The sequence below is a fragment of the Crocodylus siamensis genome, chromosome 8 (genome assembly GCF_052110815.1).
Source record: "Crocodylus siamensis isolate JL-2025a chromosome 8, ASM5211081v1, whole genome shotgun sequence".
Taxonomy (NCBI): domain Eukaryota; kingdom Metazoa; phylum Chordata; order Crocodylia; family Crocodylidae; genus Crocodylus; species Crocodylus siamensis.
The window spans coordinates 63,170,463-63,188,909 of NC_143402.1; the positions used below are offsets into that span (position 1 = coordinate 63,170,463).

The 18,447-nt window shown below is 43.1% G+C and overlaps 1 protein-coding gene and 1 long non-coding RNA gene across 2 annotated transcripts in view; one reads left to right on the forward strand and one right to left on the reverse strand.

Annotated features, from left to right (window-relative positions):
• Positions 1 to 3,323: 3,323 nt before the first annotated feature.
• The window catches only part of RAB40B (RAB40B, member RAS oncogene family), a 43,146-nt gene continuing 28,022 nt past the window's right edge, over positions 3,324 to 18,447 (forward strand). Inside the window, exon 1 of the mRNA XM_090059169.1 lies at positions 3,324 to 3,717. Coding sequence (XP_089915295.1) covers positions 3,576 to 3,717 — 142 coding nt within the window. The 5' untranslated portion in view covers positions 3,324 to 3,575. The remainder of the gene's footprint in view (positions 3,718 to 18,447) is intronic.
• LOC149858856 (uncharacterized) overlaps positions 17,355 to 18,447 on the reverse strand; it is a 32,678-nt gene continuing 31,585 nt past the window's right edge. The window contains exons 2-3 of the long non-coding RNA XR_016443740.1: positions 18,340 to 18,407; positions 17,355 to 17,779 (exon numbers count right to left, since the gene is read on the reverse strand). This is a non-coding gene — a long non-coding RNA (uncharacterized LOC149858856). The remainder of the gene's footprint in view (positions 17,780 to 18,339; positions 18,408 to 18,447) is intronic.

An 18,447-nucleotide genomic window follows, 5' to 3' on the forward strand; every position in this document is an offset into this window, starting at 1 on the left:
TTCATTTTGTGAAAGTTCTTTCTATGGCAAAGAGCTAAGAAAGACTACAACAGGACAACTGTGGCACCCTGGTTAAGGGCTACAGGTTCACTGTGATATATATGATGTTTGAGAGCAGGCCCAAAAGCCAACAAACAAAAATACTGCTGAGAGGCCATAAACAGGATAATCATGAACTCTTTTGATAAGTAGGGATGGTACAAACTGAACCTACCTTGAACCCACTAGCATAAGTAACAGTGCTGAAAAGAAAGTTGCATATTTGATGATAAGGAAGATGCTTATGGGTAAGAACTGCTCAAAGCCTATTATTGTGTAGCTGTAGAAATTAACAAGACCATAGATAAATCTACAAAGCAGACTCAGTGCTTCAAAGACACAGCTGAAACAATCAAAGATGCTATCCTCCTCCCTGATTTAGCATATCAAAACAAGTATGTAGCCAAAAGCCAGTTTGAACTAATTAGAAGTTTTCTCACACTAACCTGATATCTTGCTTTCTTTCCCACCTACGCATGTATCGTGTCATGCGCACTAGAAGTTTTTAACTAACCATGGAGGTTGAGTCAATTAAGTGTAGAATTTGTGACGGAAAACTGTCTATATAAACTTGCTTACTTATTATCAAGGGGGGCTGGTTCTTGGAGGAGACCGGCTGGTCTTTGTTGCTGTATGCATGCTTCAATAAAGAGCTTTGAGATAAGACCTTGCTGGTGTTGCCTGTCTCTTGCGGTCAGACAATGGACCTGGGAAGTTGGGGTTTGAGTCCCTGACAACTGGTTTAAGGGCTACAGGGAAGTTTTGAAATACCATTCTAATAGACTGGTACGGGTTATGCCCACATGAGTAAGTTCTATCAGGGAAGAAAGTTATCTTTTTTGTTTTGAATCAAAAAGTTTGATAATGCAGACAAAAGACAGAAATATATCTCTTGTCAGCCTGGGGCTTAAATCTGGCTGCACATGACCTAGAAGAAGTCCTGAATTTGCTGCTTCTGCCAACAGGGATAAGCAGCCTTGCTGAAAGCGTATGTTTCTAGTAAGACAATATTCACTTGTTTTTCAGTTCAAAGGGCCTTTATAAGGTTGCTTATCTTTTTTCCATGGCACAATGGCTTTGTATTTGCTGAAGACCTTATTACCTTTTTACCATCCCTAATTCTACTGTCTCTTTCTTACTGTATTTTATTCCAGCATGTCAGTACTTGATTGATCCTCCATATTTGAGAACTACGTTTGTATCAAAGATTACAGGATTATTTTTATAGTTCATTTACTGAAATGGTACTTTTGTGAGAGGAAACACTGTAACAAATCAGTCTGAAGGTACAATATAAGAAGTCAGGCCTAATCTACTCTGGACTGGTCAAGAGGTTTTTTTTCTGAATTAGGGAAAGCCATGTGGTTTGCAGGTGCAGCTTGCTTTTGAACCTGCACAATTTATACATGCGATGAAAAGGCAGAAGGGGAGATGTCTGGCAGCACAGTGCACTGCAGCTCACTGGGGTGGTCCTGGTTCAGTGCTGAATCAGGGCAATGCAAGATTTTGCTTGGAGCTCTGCTGTCTGAGTATTGGCCCTGCCTAAGCCTGTTTAGCTTGTGAAATCACACATCAGAGGAACATGGCTGCAGGCAGGTTTGAACATCGTCCAACTCTGATGTTAATTTAATTTTTTATTTCAACCCATTCACACACCTGCTTAAGAACATAAAAATGACCATTTACTGGGTCAGACCATAGGTCCATCTTGCCCTGTGTCACACGATGACAGAGAACAGATGCTGAAAGGGAGAGTGAAATGGGTGAGCTGAACAGGGTTCCCCCCCACCCACTCTTCCTCTCCCATTTGTAGCCTCCAAGATCTAAGGTCTAGGAAGTTCTGATTCAGAGACTGTGCCCCTAACTCCCATGCTCAATAGCCCCTTTGCTCCAAGAATTTGTCCAAGCCTTTTTCGAATCTGGCTACATTGTCAACTTCCACAGCACCTGGTGGCAGCGAGTTCCACACCTGAGGGACAGGTAGTGTGAACAAATTCCTTTTGTTAGCTGGAAACTTATTCCCTGCTAGTTTCATTTTGTGACCCCTGGTTCTTGTATTGAGAGAGAGTACAAAAGAAATCCCTGTTTACTTCCTCTTCGCTATTTAGTATTTTATAAGCTCTTATTATGTCCCCCCTCAAGCGCCTCTTTTCTAAACTCAATAGGCCTCACCCCTTTCGTCTCTCCTCGCATGGAAGTCCTTCCACAACACTCATCACCCTTGTCGCTAGGGTGGCTGTCATAGAGGACAATCCGGTTTTCTGCTACTCTGTCCTGTGTCCTGTACTGATACGAAACCCAACACCTTTATGTCCTCTATATGTCTATTCAAAATAGAGGACTTAAAGGCATCAGCTTTCGTAGCAATAAAGGACAGAGGACAGCCAGACTATCCTCTCTATGACGGCCACCCTACTTGTCGCCCTTCTCTAGTTCCCTCTATCCTTTTGGTGGTGCGGGGACCAGAACTGAGCAATTACTTGAGGGGTGGGCTCACCAGGACTTTATAGAGGCATGATGATACTTTCCCTTCTGTTCAGAATTCCCTTAATAATAAGCCATAATAATAATAAAAATAATAAGATAAGATAATATAATAATGTATAATAATAACAATCCCTTAATAATAAGCAGAAAAGGACAATTTGCTTGCAATTTCCCAGTTGGTCTAATGAAAGGTGTCATTTTGGAACCCAGAGTTCCAGTTTTTTGTAGGTCGTCTTAATCACCCCTGACATTTTGTTTGCTTTTTTGATGGCGGCTGAGCACCCAGCTCATATTTGTAGCCACAGTGACTGGCAGGGCTGATGTGGCCCGGTTGCAGTGCAGACAGTCGTAGTTGTTCTGGGTTGTTTTTGTTTTTCACATAGTCCGGGTTGCTCCTCCCTCCCGGCTCAGTTTAAACCCCGGCGGCTCCGCCCCCGCACTCGGACCCCGCCCTGCTGCCCCTGGGGGCGGGAAGCCAGCGTGACGGGCGGGCGAGCGAACCAGTAGCGCGGGAGGACTCCCCTAGCAACTGAGCGCTGATTCCGCACGCCAAGAGCGGGTGGCGGCCCGGCCGAGCGCGATCCCCCAATGACAGCAGAAGGGAACGGAGCTGCATCAATAGGGAAAGGCTGGCGCGCCTGTTGCCCAATGGGAAAGGAGGGGGGCGCGGAAGCTGTCACAGCGCGCCAATGAAGGAGGAGGAGGTGGGCGGGAGCGGTGCCTCTGACGCACCAATGGCACCGGCGCGGGGCGGGTGCTGTCAGGGCGCTGGGCCGAGCCCACTTGGCTCCAGAGCGGCGGAGACCTAGCTGTCGGGCTGCCCCCCCACCCCCCGCTCCTTTCCAGGGCCGCCGCGGTACACGCACCCCCGCGTTGTGACGCCGCCCGGGCCCGGCCCACCTGTTGCCGCCACCCCGGTCATGCCGGCGGCCTCCCCGCGCCGCCCGCTGCGGCTGTGGCTGCCGTTGCGGTGACCGCTCCGCGCGCCCCGGCCGCGGCCGAGGATGGGCCCCGAGCGCTGAGCCGGCGGCAGACGCGGGGCCGGGAGGATGAGCCACGCGGGCAGCCCGGGGAGAGCCTACGACTTCCTGCTGAAATTCCTGCTGGTGGGCGACAGCGACGTGGGCAAGGGCGAGATCCTGGCGAGCCTGCAGGACGGAGCCACCGAGTCCCCCTACGGCTACAACATGGGTAAGGGAGGCGCGGCCCGCCCGCACCTGCCGCGGGGATGGCGATGGAGGCTGCGCGGCCGTCGCTGGGCCTGGGAGGCCGGCGGCGGCGGCAGGTCTGGGCGGCGCGCGACACCCGGGAGGCAGCTGCCTCCGCATCGCCCCCCCGAGGCTGCGGCGCCTCAGGGAGGGGCCGGGCTGGTGGGAGGCTTTGGGGCACGTGCGCCCCGCGGGGACGGGGCGGCATCTCTGCTTCTCCTGGTGTCCAGCCCGGGCCCACGGGTGCGCGGCGGACTTGAGATGGAAGAGACGTCCTGGGGCAGGAGGGCTTGATCCTCCACCCCCTTGCTGTGGTCTACCTGGTGGGGCTCCAGAGGGGATGGAGCTGGACTTCTCAGTGGTGGCAGATGGCAGAACAAGGGGCAATGGGCTCAAGTTGCAGCAAGAGAAGTTTAGGTTAAGGATTACGAAGGATTTTAGGAGGGTAGTAAAACACGGGAACAGGCTACCCAGAGAGGTGGTGGAGGAGGTTTTTAAGAGTGGGCTAAAGCGAAGCCTTGACTGGCATGATCTAGCAGGGGATGGTCCTGCTTTGAGCAGGAGGTTGGACTAGATGTGACCTCCTGAGGTCCCTTCCAGCCCTCGTTTTCCATGATTGTATAATCAGTAAGCGAAGAGAAGCACTGAGGACTGCTAAGGGTGTATATATGGTTGGAATGAATATATTTGGATTTGCAGCAGTTAATCCCTCCTCCTCCCCTTTCCTTGGTGAATTTTGCCCTGTAGGCAAGCTGTTGGTGTGTGAGTGGTACCCCATCTAAATTGCCTTTCTGTACAGTTCCATAACCTGTGCAACATACCCACATTTAAGTGGGATTAAGTGTACCTTAATGCTATGATGCAACCTTCTGACTTAGCGGGAGCTGTAGTACCTATTGAAACCCTTTTTCTTGATCCCGTGCATTTATGATGGCATGCTGTGAAGCAGAGATTCAGACATTTATCCATTGTAACTTTTGTGCATCACAAACATGCTTTCCTATTCTTACAGAAAAACACATATAACAAAATGAATTATTAGTTATTGGATGATGAGCCTACTGCCAAAATGGTGGATGACAGTATGAGAGACTGTTTAAAAGAGACAAAGGAAGAAAACTATAACACAAGACTGTTGAGTTTCAATACAGTGTTTCCAAAAAATTGACAGCAGTGTAGGTCTTGTATATTTGGTATGTCAAATGTTGCCCTCCAAGATGAAGACTTCTTGTTTGTGATTTGTGCTTTCATTAATCGTTTAAGAAATAGTACCCTATGGGCACCACCTGTGTTTGCAAAGTAGGAAACTGTAGGATTCCTTAGCTGAATTCTAGTCATCTCTGTGTAAGCAAAGGCCTCCTTTCTTCTCTGCTCATAGATGTAGCTTCTCTATACAAATCCATTAGGTAATAAAGAAATAGGCGGTCACCTTACAGATTTCACAGTTGCTTTAAATTACTTTATTAGGAGCTGATCCACGAAACAGGGTAGATATGCATCTTATACCATTAAAGTTGGTGTCAGACCTTCCACTGACATTAAAAGGTTTTGTATCAGGTCCATATTATTTGTGATATTTAATATTAAAGTAATGGCATGTATCAAACAAAGGCAGATAACATTTTTTTTTCTTAATAGCACTCAACCTATAGTGTATCTTTTGTACAAGAGGGCCATGTTGTGCCTTGAAGGCATGAGCCCAGCATTGGTCTAACTTGGAGTTTCCCTTCCCTGAGTGGGGGGGCCCAGGGACCTCTACTGAGGATTGTGCCTGCTGATTCACAGAAATTTGGAGCTGGAAGAGACCTCATGTTCATGTATGTGGTTCTTCCCAAGATGCAGAAAGTGTGTGCTTGCTGGAGGTATCCTTAAGGAATTTGCAACTCGCTTGCTTCTTTCTGTCTGCTCAGTGTTAAATGAGGGGTCAGATGCTTTGTACCTAAATTAACCATAAAACAGTTCAGAATAATTTATGTTGTAGGAATTCTTCAGTCTCTGAATGTAGCTTGATGTAATCAGGAGACCATGTTTGAGGTGGGCCTTAAATTGTATAGGACTAGCATAGTTTTCCTGTGAGTAGAGTTCTTGGCAACAAGGTAATGCAAATATTAATTTGTAGCTATTCAATAGCACCCTATGTCCATCTTGAAATCCATTATTCATGATTAATTGTAACTTTAACATGTGGAGAGAGAGAGCAGTAAGCTTACATACCACTTCACAAACAGCTACTAAAGACACCTTGCTGAATAAATGTTAAAACCTAAATTAGACAAGTTTAAATGAACAGATGGTTTGCGCCCATACCAACTGTGCTACACAAAGGCAGGCCTTCAGAACAGGGAGGGTGAAAGAATTATGGGCCATGAGGATGAGAGATTTCTTTGAGGTTGGTGTGAAAAATCAAGTGTACTTGATGGGTAAGGGCAGGTTTATAGATTTCTTTCCTTGTTAGTTTACTAACTTCATGTTTTAAGTAACTAGTGTTACTTAAATGTGTGTGACACAATTGCCCTTCTTGGTAAATATAGATATAACTTGTAATAGGGGCTGAAGTTATTTTAATTTAATCTTAATTTGTACAGCCTTTCATGATTACTGTACTCTGAAGGAAGTATTTGGCTCTCCCTTAAAATATCAGGCAAAGGATGAAGGGCAATAATTGATTATCCATCTCCTTGCAGAAAAACGGTGAGAACCTTTGCTAGGAACTGTTTGTAAGTCTGTAGAGGTCTAACTTCATGTTTTGCCTTGTAACAGAGAGAGAGAATTGTTGGCTTCTGAGTTTGTAACAACTGTTTCAAAAGTCATTCCACTTGTACATTTTGGTGCAGACAAATGATTCTCTAGTGGGAAATACCAATATATATAAGATATACACACACACTTCAAAAGTCATCTGTTCTTTCACAATAGTCTGAAAGAAGGCAAGGGTCTGTTAGGCCAGCTCTATTTTTCTGCCAAATCTGGACCAGTAAATCCAAATAGTTTGGGAGGTAATATTTTGCTGGAGGTTACTGTACTAAGTAGATTTGGTTATCTGGGTAACAGATGTCTTGAAAATTTCCAAGTCTTGCTCACTCTGCAGAATTTATCTTAAAAAACAAAAAATAACGCCCCCACAAAAATAAACCACCCCCCCACTGCCACCCCCTAATCCCCACAAAAATCTAGATGAGACTACTTTTTTTGAATGTCCTGCAGTGTTGGGTTTACAGGTAGTTGTCAGTTCTTTGGGCACCACTAGCTTATCCTTCAGAATAAACTTGGGGGAAATAATTGCCTTAAAACTAGAACACGAAAACTCCATTCTAACGGGGCTGACAGATACTTTGTTATTCAGCACTGTTAATTTTTATCTGCTGTATTGTAGCATTGTTTTCACACTAAAATAGAGCAAGATGAACTTGTTGTACGGCTTCTTGGAATGAACATTCAAATCTGCTCCTTCTCTCTTCTCTGTGAAAATATGATTTAAAAGCAAGGAGCCCGGTCTTCCATTCTGTCCTCTACCTCACTTTGTCTCCACTCTTTCATTTCTTATCAGTTATTGCCTATGGTTTTTCCTCTAACTTCTTTCTGTCTGTAGACTACAAACCTCTCACAAGAGGAACATCCTCCTTGAGTGTTTAATAAGTGCCCAGCCTGTATGAAGGCTAGTAGGAATAAAAGGCAGTAGGTAGGTGCACTGGCAGGGAGAGTTGGACAGTGCCAGCGTCACCCAGGCCCCAGTGTTGAACAAGGTAATTTCACCGAGGAAGCCTGTGGAGAACGTGTGGCAGATCATGATTATTGGCTGCAACTTCTAGCCCAGCAGCTCAACAGGGAAGAAACAGAAGCTCGATATTATAGTTACAGACTTGTACGATATTGATAAGCAACAATAGAACTTTGTGATATCAGTTCATATTCAGGGGATTTTTAATACTTTTATCAAGGTCTTTTTCCTTAGCTGTCTACTAAAGAGTGTTCAGAGAGGCCCCTGGCTAAAATGAACACGAGAGGTAAAACTGATGCTATGAAACATTTAAGACTGTTGATTCAAGAGCTTGCTGAAGCTTTCCCAGAGGATGTGGCTAAATATAAAGCTGTAGAAGGCAAAAGATCATGCTCCTGTAAGTGTGCTTTCCACAAGTTCTGAGGTGCCCTTCATCCCTGTCACAAAACTGAAAAGTGTCTATGAAAATATTGACTGGAAGGAGAGGATGGAAGAAGTCTCCCTAATGTGTGCTAATAGCCGTGGACTATGAAATAACAATCTGTGTTAATGAAGTTCTTTTTCTGAAGTAATTCAGTTGTATGCCTCTACAGATGCAGTCAAAGCTACCTGGTACTCTTTTCTTGTTTTCTTAAAAAATTGTTGGAGGTGCATACGTTACCTGTGAACTGGTCAAAAGCATTTCCAACAATGTGTATTTCTAGAGCAAAAATGTGTCTGTTTAATTTAATTTAATTTCAAATGGGTAAGTACTAGAATGTGGATTTAGAAGTTAGTTTGTCTGTTGCGCACCATGGGAAATTAAAAATGGAGAGTTGTTAACTACAGTTAAGAATGGTCAGGAAAAAGTTCAGGCAGGCAGGACTTGGTGAGTTCTGCTGAAACAAAAAGCATTGGCAAGTGCTTGCACTTTCCTGTGACAGTCAGCTACAGTCAGAAAGGGCCCCTTCCATTTTCAGTCCTGTATGTGGAAGGGCAGGTGGCTGGATTAAGAATAATATCTTCAAGGATGGTCTTCTCATCAGTGTTTGTATATTTTCTAAGACCATAGTAATGTAGAAAGAAAAAGAAAAATGTTAAAATTTAAATTGCCTTGCTTTCTTAGACAAAGTATATAATAAATTTATCTTGGCCACTTGCTTTTCCTCCCCTTCTGGCTCTCCCTGTGTGTGAAAGGGACCCTTTTTACTCCCAGCAGCAGTTCCCTTTGATTTCACCACTCCCTGCCTCTCCTATTCCCTCCCACTCCTCCCCAGCTCCAGGCCTGGTCCTGCAGAGCTGGTAGGCCTGAAGGGCAGCACTTCTGTGTGGTCTGATCCAGCTCTGAGTGGCGCAGAGTGTAGATGTGCAATTTGCAACTGAAGGGAGATCCTGATCCGAATCAGTCACCTTCATTCTTGCCTTAGGTGTTACTGATACTTCCTTGCTGTCTATATAGGACAGGCCTGGAATCTAGCATGAATGTTTTTTTCCTTATGTTTTTCTCATATTTTAAAGTCTGGCTGGGAACTTGACTTATTTTTCGTGCCAGGAGTTGAGCGCTTCACTAGGACCCTGCAGCATGTAATCTGACTGGTCTTCCCTGACATCTGATATGCAGCAATCCATTAGAAAGAACTCAAGATGTCCCATTTTTCAGCAGCTTCCTAAACCACTTGGTAAAAGATGTTTTTGGCATCTCTTTACTCCAAACCTTGGGTAATATTACGCAATCTAGGGTTGTCACACACTTCAATAGATTTCCCAGAGCTTGTAACATGTATTGGACTCAGTGGTGAATCTCCAGTCTTCTCTTCTTAAGGAAATAGGCATTCCTTTAGTTGTGCAACGGAATTGCAGGAACTTCTGTTGCTTCCAGCTTTTGTATGTAAGCTAATTATTCTATTAGCTTCATTGAATGCCATCTTCTTCCCACTTTCTCTCTTCCCCTGATAATCTGATATGGCCTAAGTGCTCCACTGTGATTGTACCTATTCCATCCACACATGAAATGGATCCTGCAGCTGCATATTTCAGAATTCGACAGGAAATGGATCACCTTCAAGTAATACTCCTTAACCAAATTGACCGCTAGGTTTAAGCCATCACCAGGTCTTTTACTTCCCAGGTCTCTTCCTTTCCACCCATTGCCATGGTCCCACCCCAAAGAACAGGTTTGTTTAACCTCACCATTTTAGTATCTAACCTTTAACATGTCAACCAATTTCCCCTCCCCCCCCTTTCCTAACAGCTTTATTTTTAATTAAATAATTTCTGTTTGGTGCAGAGTTTAAGAAGAATTAGGCAATCTGACAGTGCTATAAATGTTAGGTTTCTTCCTTTTTTCATCAGGAACCTAAAAGCCTGCCTGAATTTGGTATTCACCCCAGCTACAGGTAACACCTAATGGATATTGTCACTAAAAAAGACACTAAAGATGTACAGTTCTGTCTTTCTTCTTTCCAATCTGTTTTTCTTAGATTCAATAGCTGTATGTGTAGCAATTTCAGTGTTTTCCTTAGAATATTGGTCTCCATTTCTTCATGTAACACTTTTACCATATAACAGGGGAAAGCCAGAATACCTGGAGGAAAAGTGAGTGTAAAAACATACAAGTTGCTGAGGGTGTGTAGGACAGGGGCAGGTCTTTAGGACTCTGGAAGGTAATTCTGAACTTTTTAAATTCTGTAAAACTGGTCAAGCGTTAAAGTGATTGTGTACTTTTAACTCCAATAGAATCCAAATCCTGATTTGGCCAAAACTGTGTCTGTTTATACAGGGGCTGAATTTGGTCATGTGTATGGTCTGGCTTTTTAATGTGCTACTATAAATTGCTTCGCAACTTTCAAATTTTGAACTAAAAAGAAACATGAGAATTTTAATCAACAGCAGGAAATAGCTCAATTTAGTGGAGGTTTTTTTTGTTTTTTTTAAAGACATGAGACTTTTTTTTTTTTTACTGGGATCCTCTGGATTGTTTAAATTAGCTGGTTGTTGACCTGTGAAGAAGAAATATTACTTAGATTTCATATTTACTCCCAAAATACTTGAGATAAAATATGAGTTGGGTAGGTTTGTCTTGTGGCTTTTTTTGAGTAAGCTGCATGTGTATGGTAATTTACTCTCAACATGTTTATTTTTGTTTTGCTACTGTCAACTACATAGGTTAGGTAAGTAGCTACATTTCTTCAGTAGTGCCCAAACCTGTTTGCACTGCCTTTATACAGGGGGAAAAAACTTGTTTTCTCTCTCTTCATGTAGTGTAACTTTAAAAATAACACGTAAATAATATTGATGCAACTTTATAGTGGAAAATTCAAATGCTCAAATGCAGAGTTAAACTTGCAGTACGACAGTTTTGATCTGTTTTGTTAACCGTATCAGTTTTCCTTTCATAGATCTCTGCATCATGTTCCTGCAGTAAGACCTTGTCTATGCTGCAGTTTTGCCAACAAAATTTCCGAGTGCCTTTACACTCGGAGTTCCTCTGAGAGAGTACATTTTCATCTGGCAGAGTTGCACCATCTCAACTGAGGGGCGGGGGGGGAATAAGGTTTCTGCTGCTGTGTGGGAGCTGGCAGAAAATGCCTGTCTATAGTCCCTAACCTATGGTGGCAGCTTTGGTTCCTTCAGAAGCTGGCACCTTCCCCAGATGCACTTCACACTGGCAGCACAGCTGCTAAATGAGTTATGAAGAGCCACCACAAAAGGCATATGAATGTATGCACTGATGGTTTGCTGGTGGTAGCTGTTTCCTGCCACCAGAAGTTGTGGCAATGAAGTAAAGGGAATATAGAAAAGACCTTCATGCTTAAATCTACAACAGCTTGTGGTGGCAGATGGGAAGATTTCTCGCTGGGTGGGATAGGGAGGAGAGAAAATTGCATCAATAGCAAGTCCTTCCAGGTTCTGCTATGTAAGTTGCATTCAGCATATTGAAGTACAGTGTCCCTGGGCTATAACCCATCACTACTCATTCTTTGTATAATTACATTCCTGCCTGATATGTTAATTATACTGTTAATTAAATTGGTAATGGAATATAGTTGCCAACTTTTTCAGTTAGAACCTTGAGAAATGTACAGGTGTTGTCTTACTTCCAACTTCTTTTCAAACTGAAAAGGACAAACATGTAAGGAAATGTCAAATTCTGTGGTGCGTGTAACCTGCTAAAGTTTCCGGAGACTTAAGGAAACTTGATAGTGAATTCTGTACAAGGTAAGAAGAGTGAATCTTTGGCAGCTGGAGAAGAGGGAGGGGCAGGATTGAGAAGTGAAAATATCCTAATTTCCATATAAAAGCACCTTCTGCCAGCTCAACAGTTTGTGACTGCTGTGTAGGCAGGCATACAGCTGTGATGAAGGGAGCTGGATTCTTTTTTGGCGGGGGTGGGGAAATTGGAGAGCTATTTATTTCTTATGAGAACTGGCTCGCTGATTATAGCATGACTATATAACACTTCCCTGCTATTTGTTTTGTTGCACAGAAGCTGGTGTTGAAATGTACTTTTAGATGCAAACTCCCATTCTAGATTTAATTAAAGCTGTCTTGACAGAAACTGGAAATACATGTAATAGATCACATTTTAAAATGGGATGGTGACTAAGCAATAATATTTGAGCCCAAGTCAGAAAATGCACAAGAGTTCAGAAGAAAAGAAGAAATCTAGTATTGATAGCTGGTGATTGCATATACTATGAGGTGAAAGGAATACATCTGGTTTCTTGAACGGAGATTACTTCTTTTAATAAAAGTGATGAGAACATGGAGTGATGGAGCTGGAAGGCCACCATCCAGAAAAATCTAATATAAGAATAGTAGTATGTTGGAGGTTTTTTTTCCCCCATCCCCAAAAGCATACAAGTACTTCTGGACTGTTGGTCACATTGATTTCCTTTCATCCACTGAACTAAGGATCCTTTGTGTACAGGCCACTTTTAAAATGGAATTTGGGCTCCTAGATCACTTAGGCATTTTTGAAAATTTTATTCAAGGTGTGTTCAGTTGGGTAGGATCCATGTAAAAATTATCAAGCTAAGCCTGTCTTTGTATTCTTCATCAGTGATCAACAGAATTCTGGATTTCTGTGAAGTGACCAGTACTGACCAGAGGAAATTGAATACATTAGTCTGTTTCTGTGTAGCAGTTCCTGTGTTCATAATTAACCAGTGCAAACAATGTTTGGACATTTAATATCTCAATATTAAAGCTGTACTCAAGTCAGAAGATTCAAAGTAATGGTTTCCAGAGCAGTAATAGCTTGGGTCTTTTTGCACATATGCAGCAGTTTCTTTACTCACACAGTGTGAACTTCAGTACCTTAAAGCTACCTACATTAACTAAGATCTGTGAAAACATCATGTACCCTTGAAGTGTGATATACTGGTATGCAGAGGCAACTTTCTGTCTATACAAAGCTCTGACTAGGCCAGTGATTCTCAATCAGGGTGCCATGGCATCCTGGGGTACCTGACAGCTTTTGGAGAGAGGAGATAAGCTAGATAAACATAGGCTCTGGGAAGAAAATGAGTACAGGCTCTTTCCTGCCAGCTGGTTCTCCTCTTTCTTGGACCCTCTTCAAGCAGGTAAGCTGTATAATAATGCATTTTAGTTTTTTATTAAATGGGGTGCCACTCAATTCACAACCACTCAATTCACAACAGTCATGGAGAAGTACTTTGGGTCTTAAAAGTTTGAGAACCGCTGACCTATGCCTTTATTATAATTCTAGCTTTAATACACTTTAGGATAGGAGAAAAATACTGTTATTAAATATTGTGTTTGCAAAATTATTTTCAAAATCTGCTAATAAAATCAGCATTTAGTTTTAGGGTCCCTATGCTTATTGTTAACATATCTAGGTCTTAGCTAATGAAGATTCAAACAAAGGGTTTTCACAGTTATATCTCCGTTATCATAAATGTATATCCCTCACTTTTTCTTTAATAGATGGGATCTTACCTGCAAATCTCCCAGCATTCCTCCCTCCAGCCCTTCCTCTGCATTATTTCTTGTATCAGTCTACTTTGTCAATAAGGATGTGTGTGCGCATGCATGCATGTGCTGGCAATGTAAATGTGTGCAAAGTAGCTGAGTTATGGTTGCCATGGAGAAACATTTTAGTTTTGTGCCCAATATCTTTTGCAGTTCTAGAGGATACTTGAAAATTGCACTTCCATCTGTTGTTACATGTAGCACCTGAGACTGAAAGAGGAAAACATTTCTCTATTTTTTTTTCCCTATTTTTACTTTGTAGATTCAACAGTGCTTCATGCAGTCTCATAAAGCCATCTCATGGTTCTACTGATGGTATCACTTTTCTGCAGTGCTCTGGATTGAGGCTGTATACACAAAGCCCCGAGCCCAGCAAATAAAGGCTTTCTAAACAAATGCCTTAGCAAAACTGAAATGGCAACAGATGTGCGTGTGTGCAAAAAAGATGTATAGGAGGGGGGCTACTGTTTCTAGTGGTAGTATCCACAGTTCTGCCCAGTTGCCCTTCCTGAAGTTTTATAACATCTGCATGAAAGCCAAAAAGTGTATATAAAACTTAATCAACAAAAGAAATCTTGCATTTACTTAAAAAAAAAAAAAAAAAAAAAAGTGGCTTTCCAGAACTCTTGATTTGTTTTTTGTTTTTTTTTCTAATTACTAAATTATACATTTAAAATTTTCCTGTTTGTTTTCAAAATCTAAGCAGCAGTCTTTTAAAAACGTTATTCTTGGTAATTTCTTTGCCATAAGAAAGGACAAGGTGTCCTTGTTTACACACTAACTTCACATTTCCCATATTTAGCGCTTTAGGCAAGTGCATGCAATTTGAACCTGCATCCACAAAAGCCAAGAAGGGCTACAACAGGTCTCCATTGTACTCCATTAAGGGTAGACTAGAGAGAGGAGATTCAAGGTATTGAGTAGTGAAGAGAATGATTTGCATGTGGATAGCCAAGTAACCCTTTTCTTTGCATGGCTGCATCAACAAGGAAAAATGGTCTTTGCATGTATAGTGCAAGGTTTCAATAATTCATGACTTAATTCATAACTCAACTCTTTTTGTAGTTACAAAAATGCACATATTGCTGAAGATCACATAAATGACAACCTTGACTTTTCAAATCCCTTTTGAGTTAGAGTGCAAACTGCATTTGGAAATTTTAGTTAAATAAAAATCCATTTATCATGCTTTTAAGGTTTGCTTCACTCTAGAAAAATTTATCCTGGATTGTGATCAAGTGAAAAACTTTGGCATGAGAAGTATTTAAAAAAAAAAAAAAAAAAGTAACAGTCTAGAAGCTGAGAATAAAAGTATCATAATGGTGCAGTAGCTTTTCTTTTCAAGATCAGTCTTTTTTTTTTCTCTCCAAATGGGGTATTTTCTCTGAAAGCACTTGAAAGAAGTGTAATTTCACAGACCATTGCTATCTCACTTCCACCTACATTCAGCTCTTCAACAACTGCAAGTCAGACTAGTTTAATGCAGAAATTTTAAATGGAGAATAATTACATGGTCTTTGAGTGAATAAAAAGGCTGTGGTGCAGATAACTTTCAGTAAAATTCATCAGAACACAGAAATATGCCACCTTTATTCACCTGGAAACTAGTATATTTTAATTGGATTAAAACTACTTCAGTGTACACTGATTGGAAAATGGCACAGCGCCTTCCATAACAGTTCTCGTGAGCGAGCACACTTTCTTTCTTTTTTTTTTAAACTCGTAAATTTAAAAGAGCAGCTGTATGATGTATACTGGGATGAAAGTCCGTGTTATCTGCAGAACTGAGGGAGGAAAACAACTTTTGTGTGCAATCCATAGATGTTTTCTTAATTTCAGAGATCTCTTGTCCTATGTTTGAATAGCAATGGGCATGTCTATGTTTGTTAATGCACAATGGTTACTGTGCATTTAATTCTGTGGTTGTACAACCAAGTACTAAATAAATGTGCAGTAACCACAGTTACTGCGCAGTAGCACCAGCAAACACCTTTTTAGTGATGCTACTGCACAGTAGCCTAATAATACTGTGCAGTAGCATATTGATACTATCTGTGTTGTGATGTACTGCTGCACAGTGCTGTTAGGCTACTGTGCAGTTAGCATCTCTTGTAGACATGCCCAGAGTCTGGGCAGCGTGGGGGAAGACTGATAGAGCAAGTTGCATCAATTTGTATGTAATTTAATTTTAATTTGAGATGGCTGTGTTAGTCTATCATCTATATGTTCTCTTAAAGACTCCACTTGATGCAGTTCTCTGGATGATTCTTTCATAGGCTGGTTTTCTGAGATGGGAAGTGCCTCCATACCAGTCAGTCTTTCTGGGCAGCAGTGTGCTCTCAAGTAATTAGTAACAAATTCTGGTGTGTTGACACCAGTGTTTTCTTTCCAAGTTAAACATAGTGACAGTAGTGCCACTGAACAGTGGTGAGTGGCAATAACTAGCATTTGTAGTACGTAAGTAAAGACCAGATTATTTTTATGTATGTATAATGGGATCAAACTTTGCTTTGGTAAATAATTCATACTTAAATGGATTTTAACAAGGTATATGTTAAATAGCTGGAGCCAGGACAACCCAAAGAGCTCATTAAATCTTTTCATTTTCCTGCTTGATTGTTTTCTTCCACTGCTGTCCTTAAACCTTTTGTTGATGCACTTCTAATGTGACATGTCAGCATGTCTGAAGATCAAGGGGTTGCACTTCTTTCACCAGGTTGCCAAGCTGACTGTTCTACAAAGCCAGCTGTCTCCTGGTTCTGCAGTTCTTCACTGTGAGCCTTGTCCCATGTGCTTTCACACTTCAATTCTTTTATTAAATGACGAAATGCAGCTCCTTCATTGTGTATGACCATTATCCAACTGCAGCTCTTTAGCTATGCTGCTTGTTTCCATGTATGGCTGGTATCTGTTCCTCAAGGTTCACTAGTCCACCTGCCTTCTTGCTGCTTCCTGCACACTCCTTGGCATCTACTCCCAAATGAAACCCCTGGCTTGACTGCATGCACCCAATTGTTGATCTGGCTCCGTGGAGTCTTGCCTTTTGGTGTAAAGGCAAGGGGTTGAGGGATCTGTAGTCTTGGTTCTGTCGCTAACTTCTGAAGTATCTTTGACAGTGCATTGTTGGAATTTGGGTCCTATTTTCATGCTGTCCATAATCGCATGACCATCTTCAATTTACTGGATGAATTGCCTGAAAGGATTGCTGCTGGCTACTAGGGACAGCTGTTCATCTTCCTGTCTGGTTCCTGTCCCCAGTGACACAGACTTGCAGACACAGCAAGAGGAGAGAGCGCTGGCAGGCTGGTTCTTTCCCCATTATACAGGGAGAAGTGGAGACAGTCTCTATAGAAGTTAGAGCAGGGTGGCACTTTGGAGATAAACTAGAAAGACATCGGCTTTTCTAGTAAATGGCTGCATAGAGCAGTGGTTCTCAACCTTTTTTTGACTTGGAAGAACCTCTTCATAATTCTTGTTAATTTAGTGACACCCAATTAAAAAAAATAATTTTATCTATTACCGCATTTACTTCCTTGCAGAGGGGCTGTGAGGGTGGGGGACTGGGCAGACAGGGACACGCCTGAGCCTGAGCTTATCTGTTTACACAACCATCCAAAGGATCTCATGGCACCCCAAGGTGCTACAACACCCTAGTTGAAAATCAGTGGTATGGAGTCATATGCATCTTCTTCAGCAACTTTCTACTTCTTATCTCCTTGACCTGTCAGGATCCAAACAGTTTTATCTATAGATAGGAGCGTCAGGATCCAAACAGTTTTATCTATAGATAGGAGCATCAGACAGCTGCTCTAAAAAACAGATGCAAGAAACTGGGATATCAAAGGGTTGGATTGTGAACAAGAAACCTGAGGGAGGGAGAGGGAGAATGTTGCGCCACAGGTTACATTACAGGAGTCCTTAAAAAGAGAACCTCCACGTGTGTACATGCATTTAATGTTAAGCTTTCCACCCTTATGTGAATGAGTGTACAGGTTTCCAGAGGCTTCCTGATTAAAACTTAAAACCAGAAATGAGACCCCAGGCTGTCCCGGAGGCCAGAGTGGCAACAAGAACTCACCGGTAGCAGGAGTCGACATCCCAGGGAAAGCTGCGCGGCTCGTGAGCCGGCTCTTTACACAGCTGCGGCCAGCTGGTGACGTCAGCATCGAATGCCGGCTGGTGAAGATAAAAGCGGCGGCGGCTGCAACGTAAGGGGTGGATGGCCCCGAAGAGGGAAATCCGCCGACAGAGGAAGAGGAAGGTGAGGCCCCGCAGCGTCCGGGGAAGGACGAGGAGCCAGAGCTGGAGGAGCCAGAGGGGAGGAGCCAGCGGCAGCAGACAGGAGGCGCCTGGACTGGATCGCGGTGAAAGGAAGTCACCACGGAGGACCCGCCGGAGCCAGGTGCACTCGGGGTGTGGTAGGGTGACAAGGATCCCTAAGGAGGAGCCAGATCGGGGCGGGGTCGCCGCTGGGACTGCGGATGCCCGAGCCCATTAGAAGCATAGGTCCTAGGGACTGAGGGTCTGGAGCCAGTTCCATAACTATAGAGGCTCGACCCTTTGAGTATAGGGAAAAGGGGTAAAGGAAGGCGGCAGAGAGGCAAGAGGAGTCATGTGCCCCCTCTGCAGGGCCAGCTCCAGAAGGTGGTGTGAGGCCGGGGTGCAGGGGTGGTTGGAGCCCCATGTACATCCGTTGGGTGGACCTGGGCAACGAGAATGCATCAGACAACTCCGCCCCCCCTTCCCCCCCCCCACTGACGATACATCAAGATGTGGCAGGCGAGAGCGGGGTGGTGACATGGTGAAAGAACATCCGTTTTGCCCTCAAGGGTCCCGGGGCAGGGCTGACATCTGACGGGCGGCGCCCTCAGGTGCGAGCAAAGCCCGGCGGGCACACAGGCCCATGAGACTTACTTAGCTTTGTTTCTTGTTCTGGAATTGTCTAGTCATTTATGAACTCCTGGGGTTGACAGTATCATCATCTGTAAAGCACAGCAGATAAGTTTTATCTAAAGATGCACC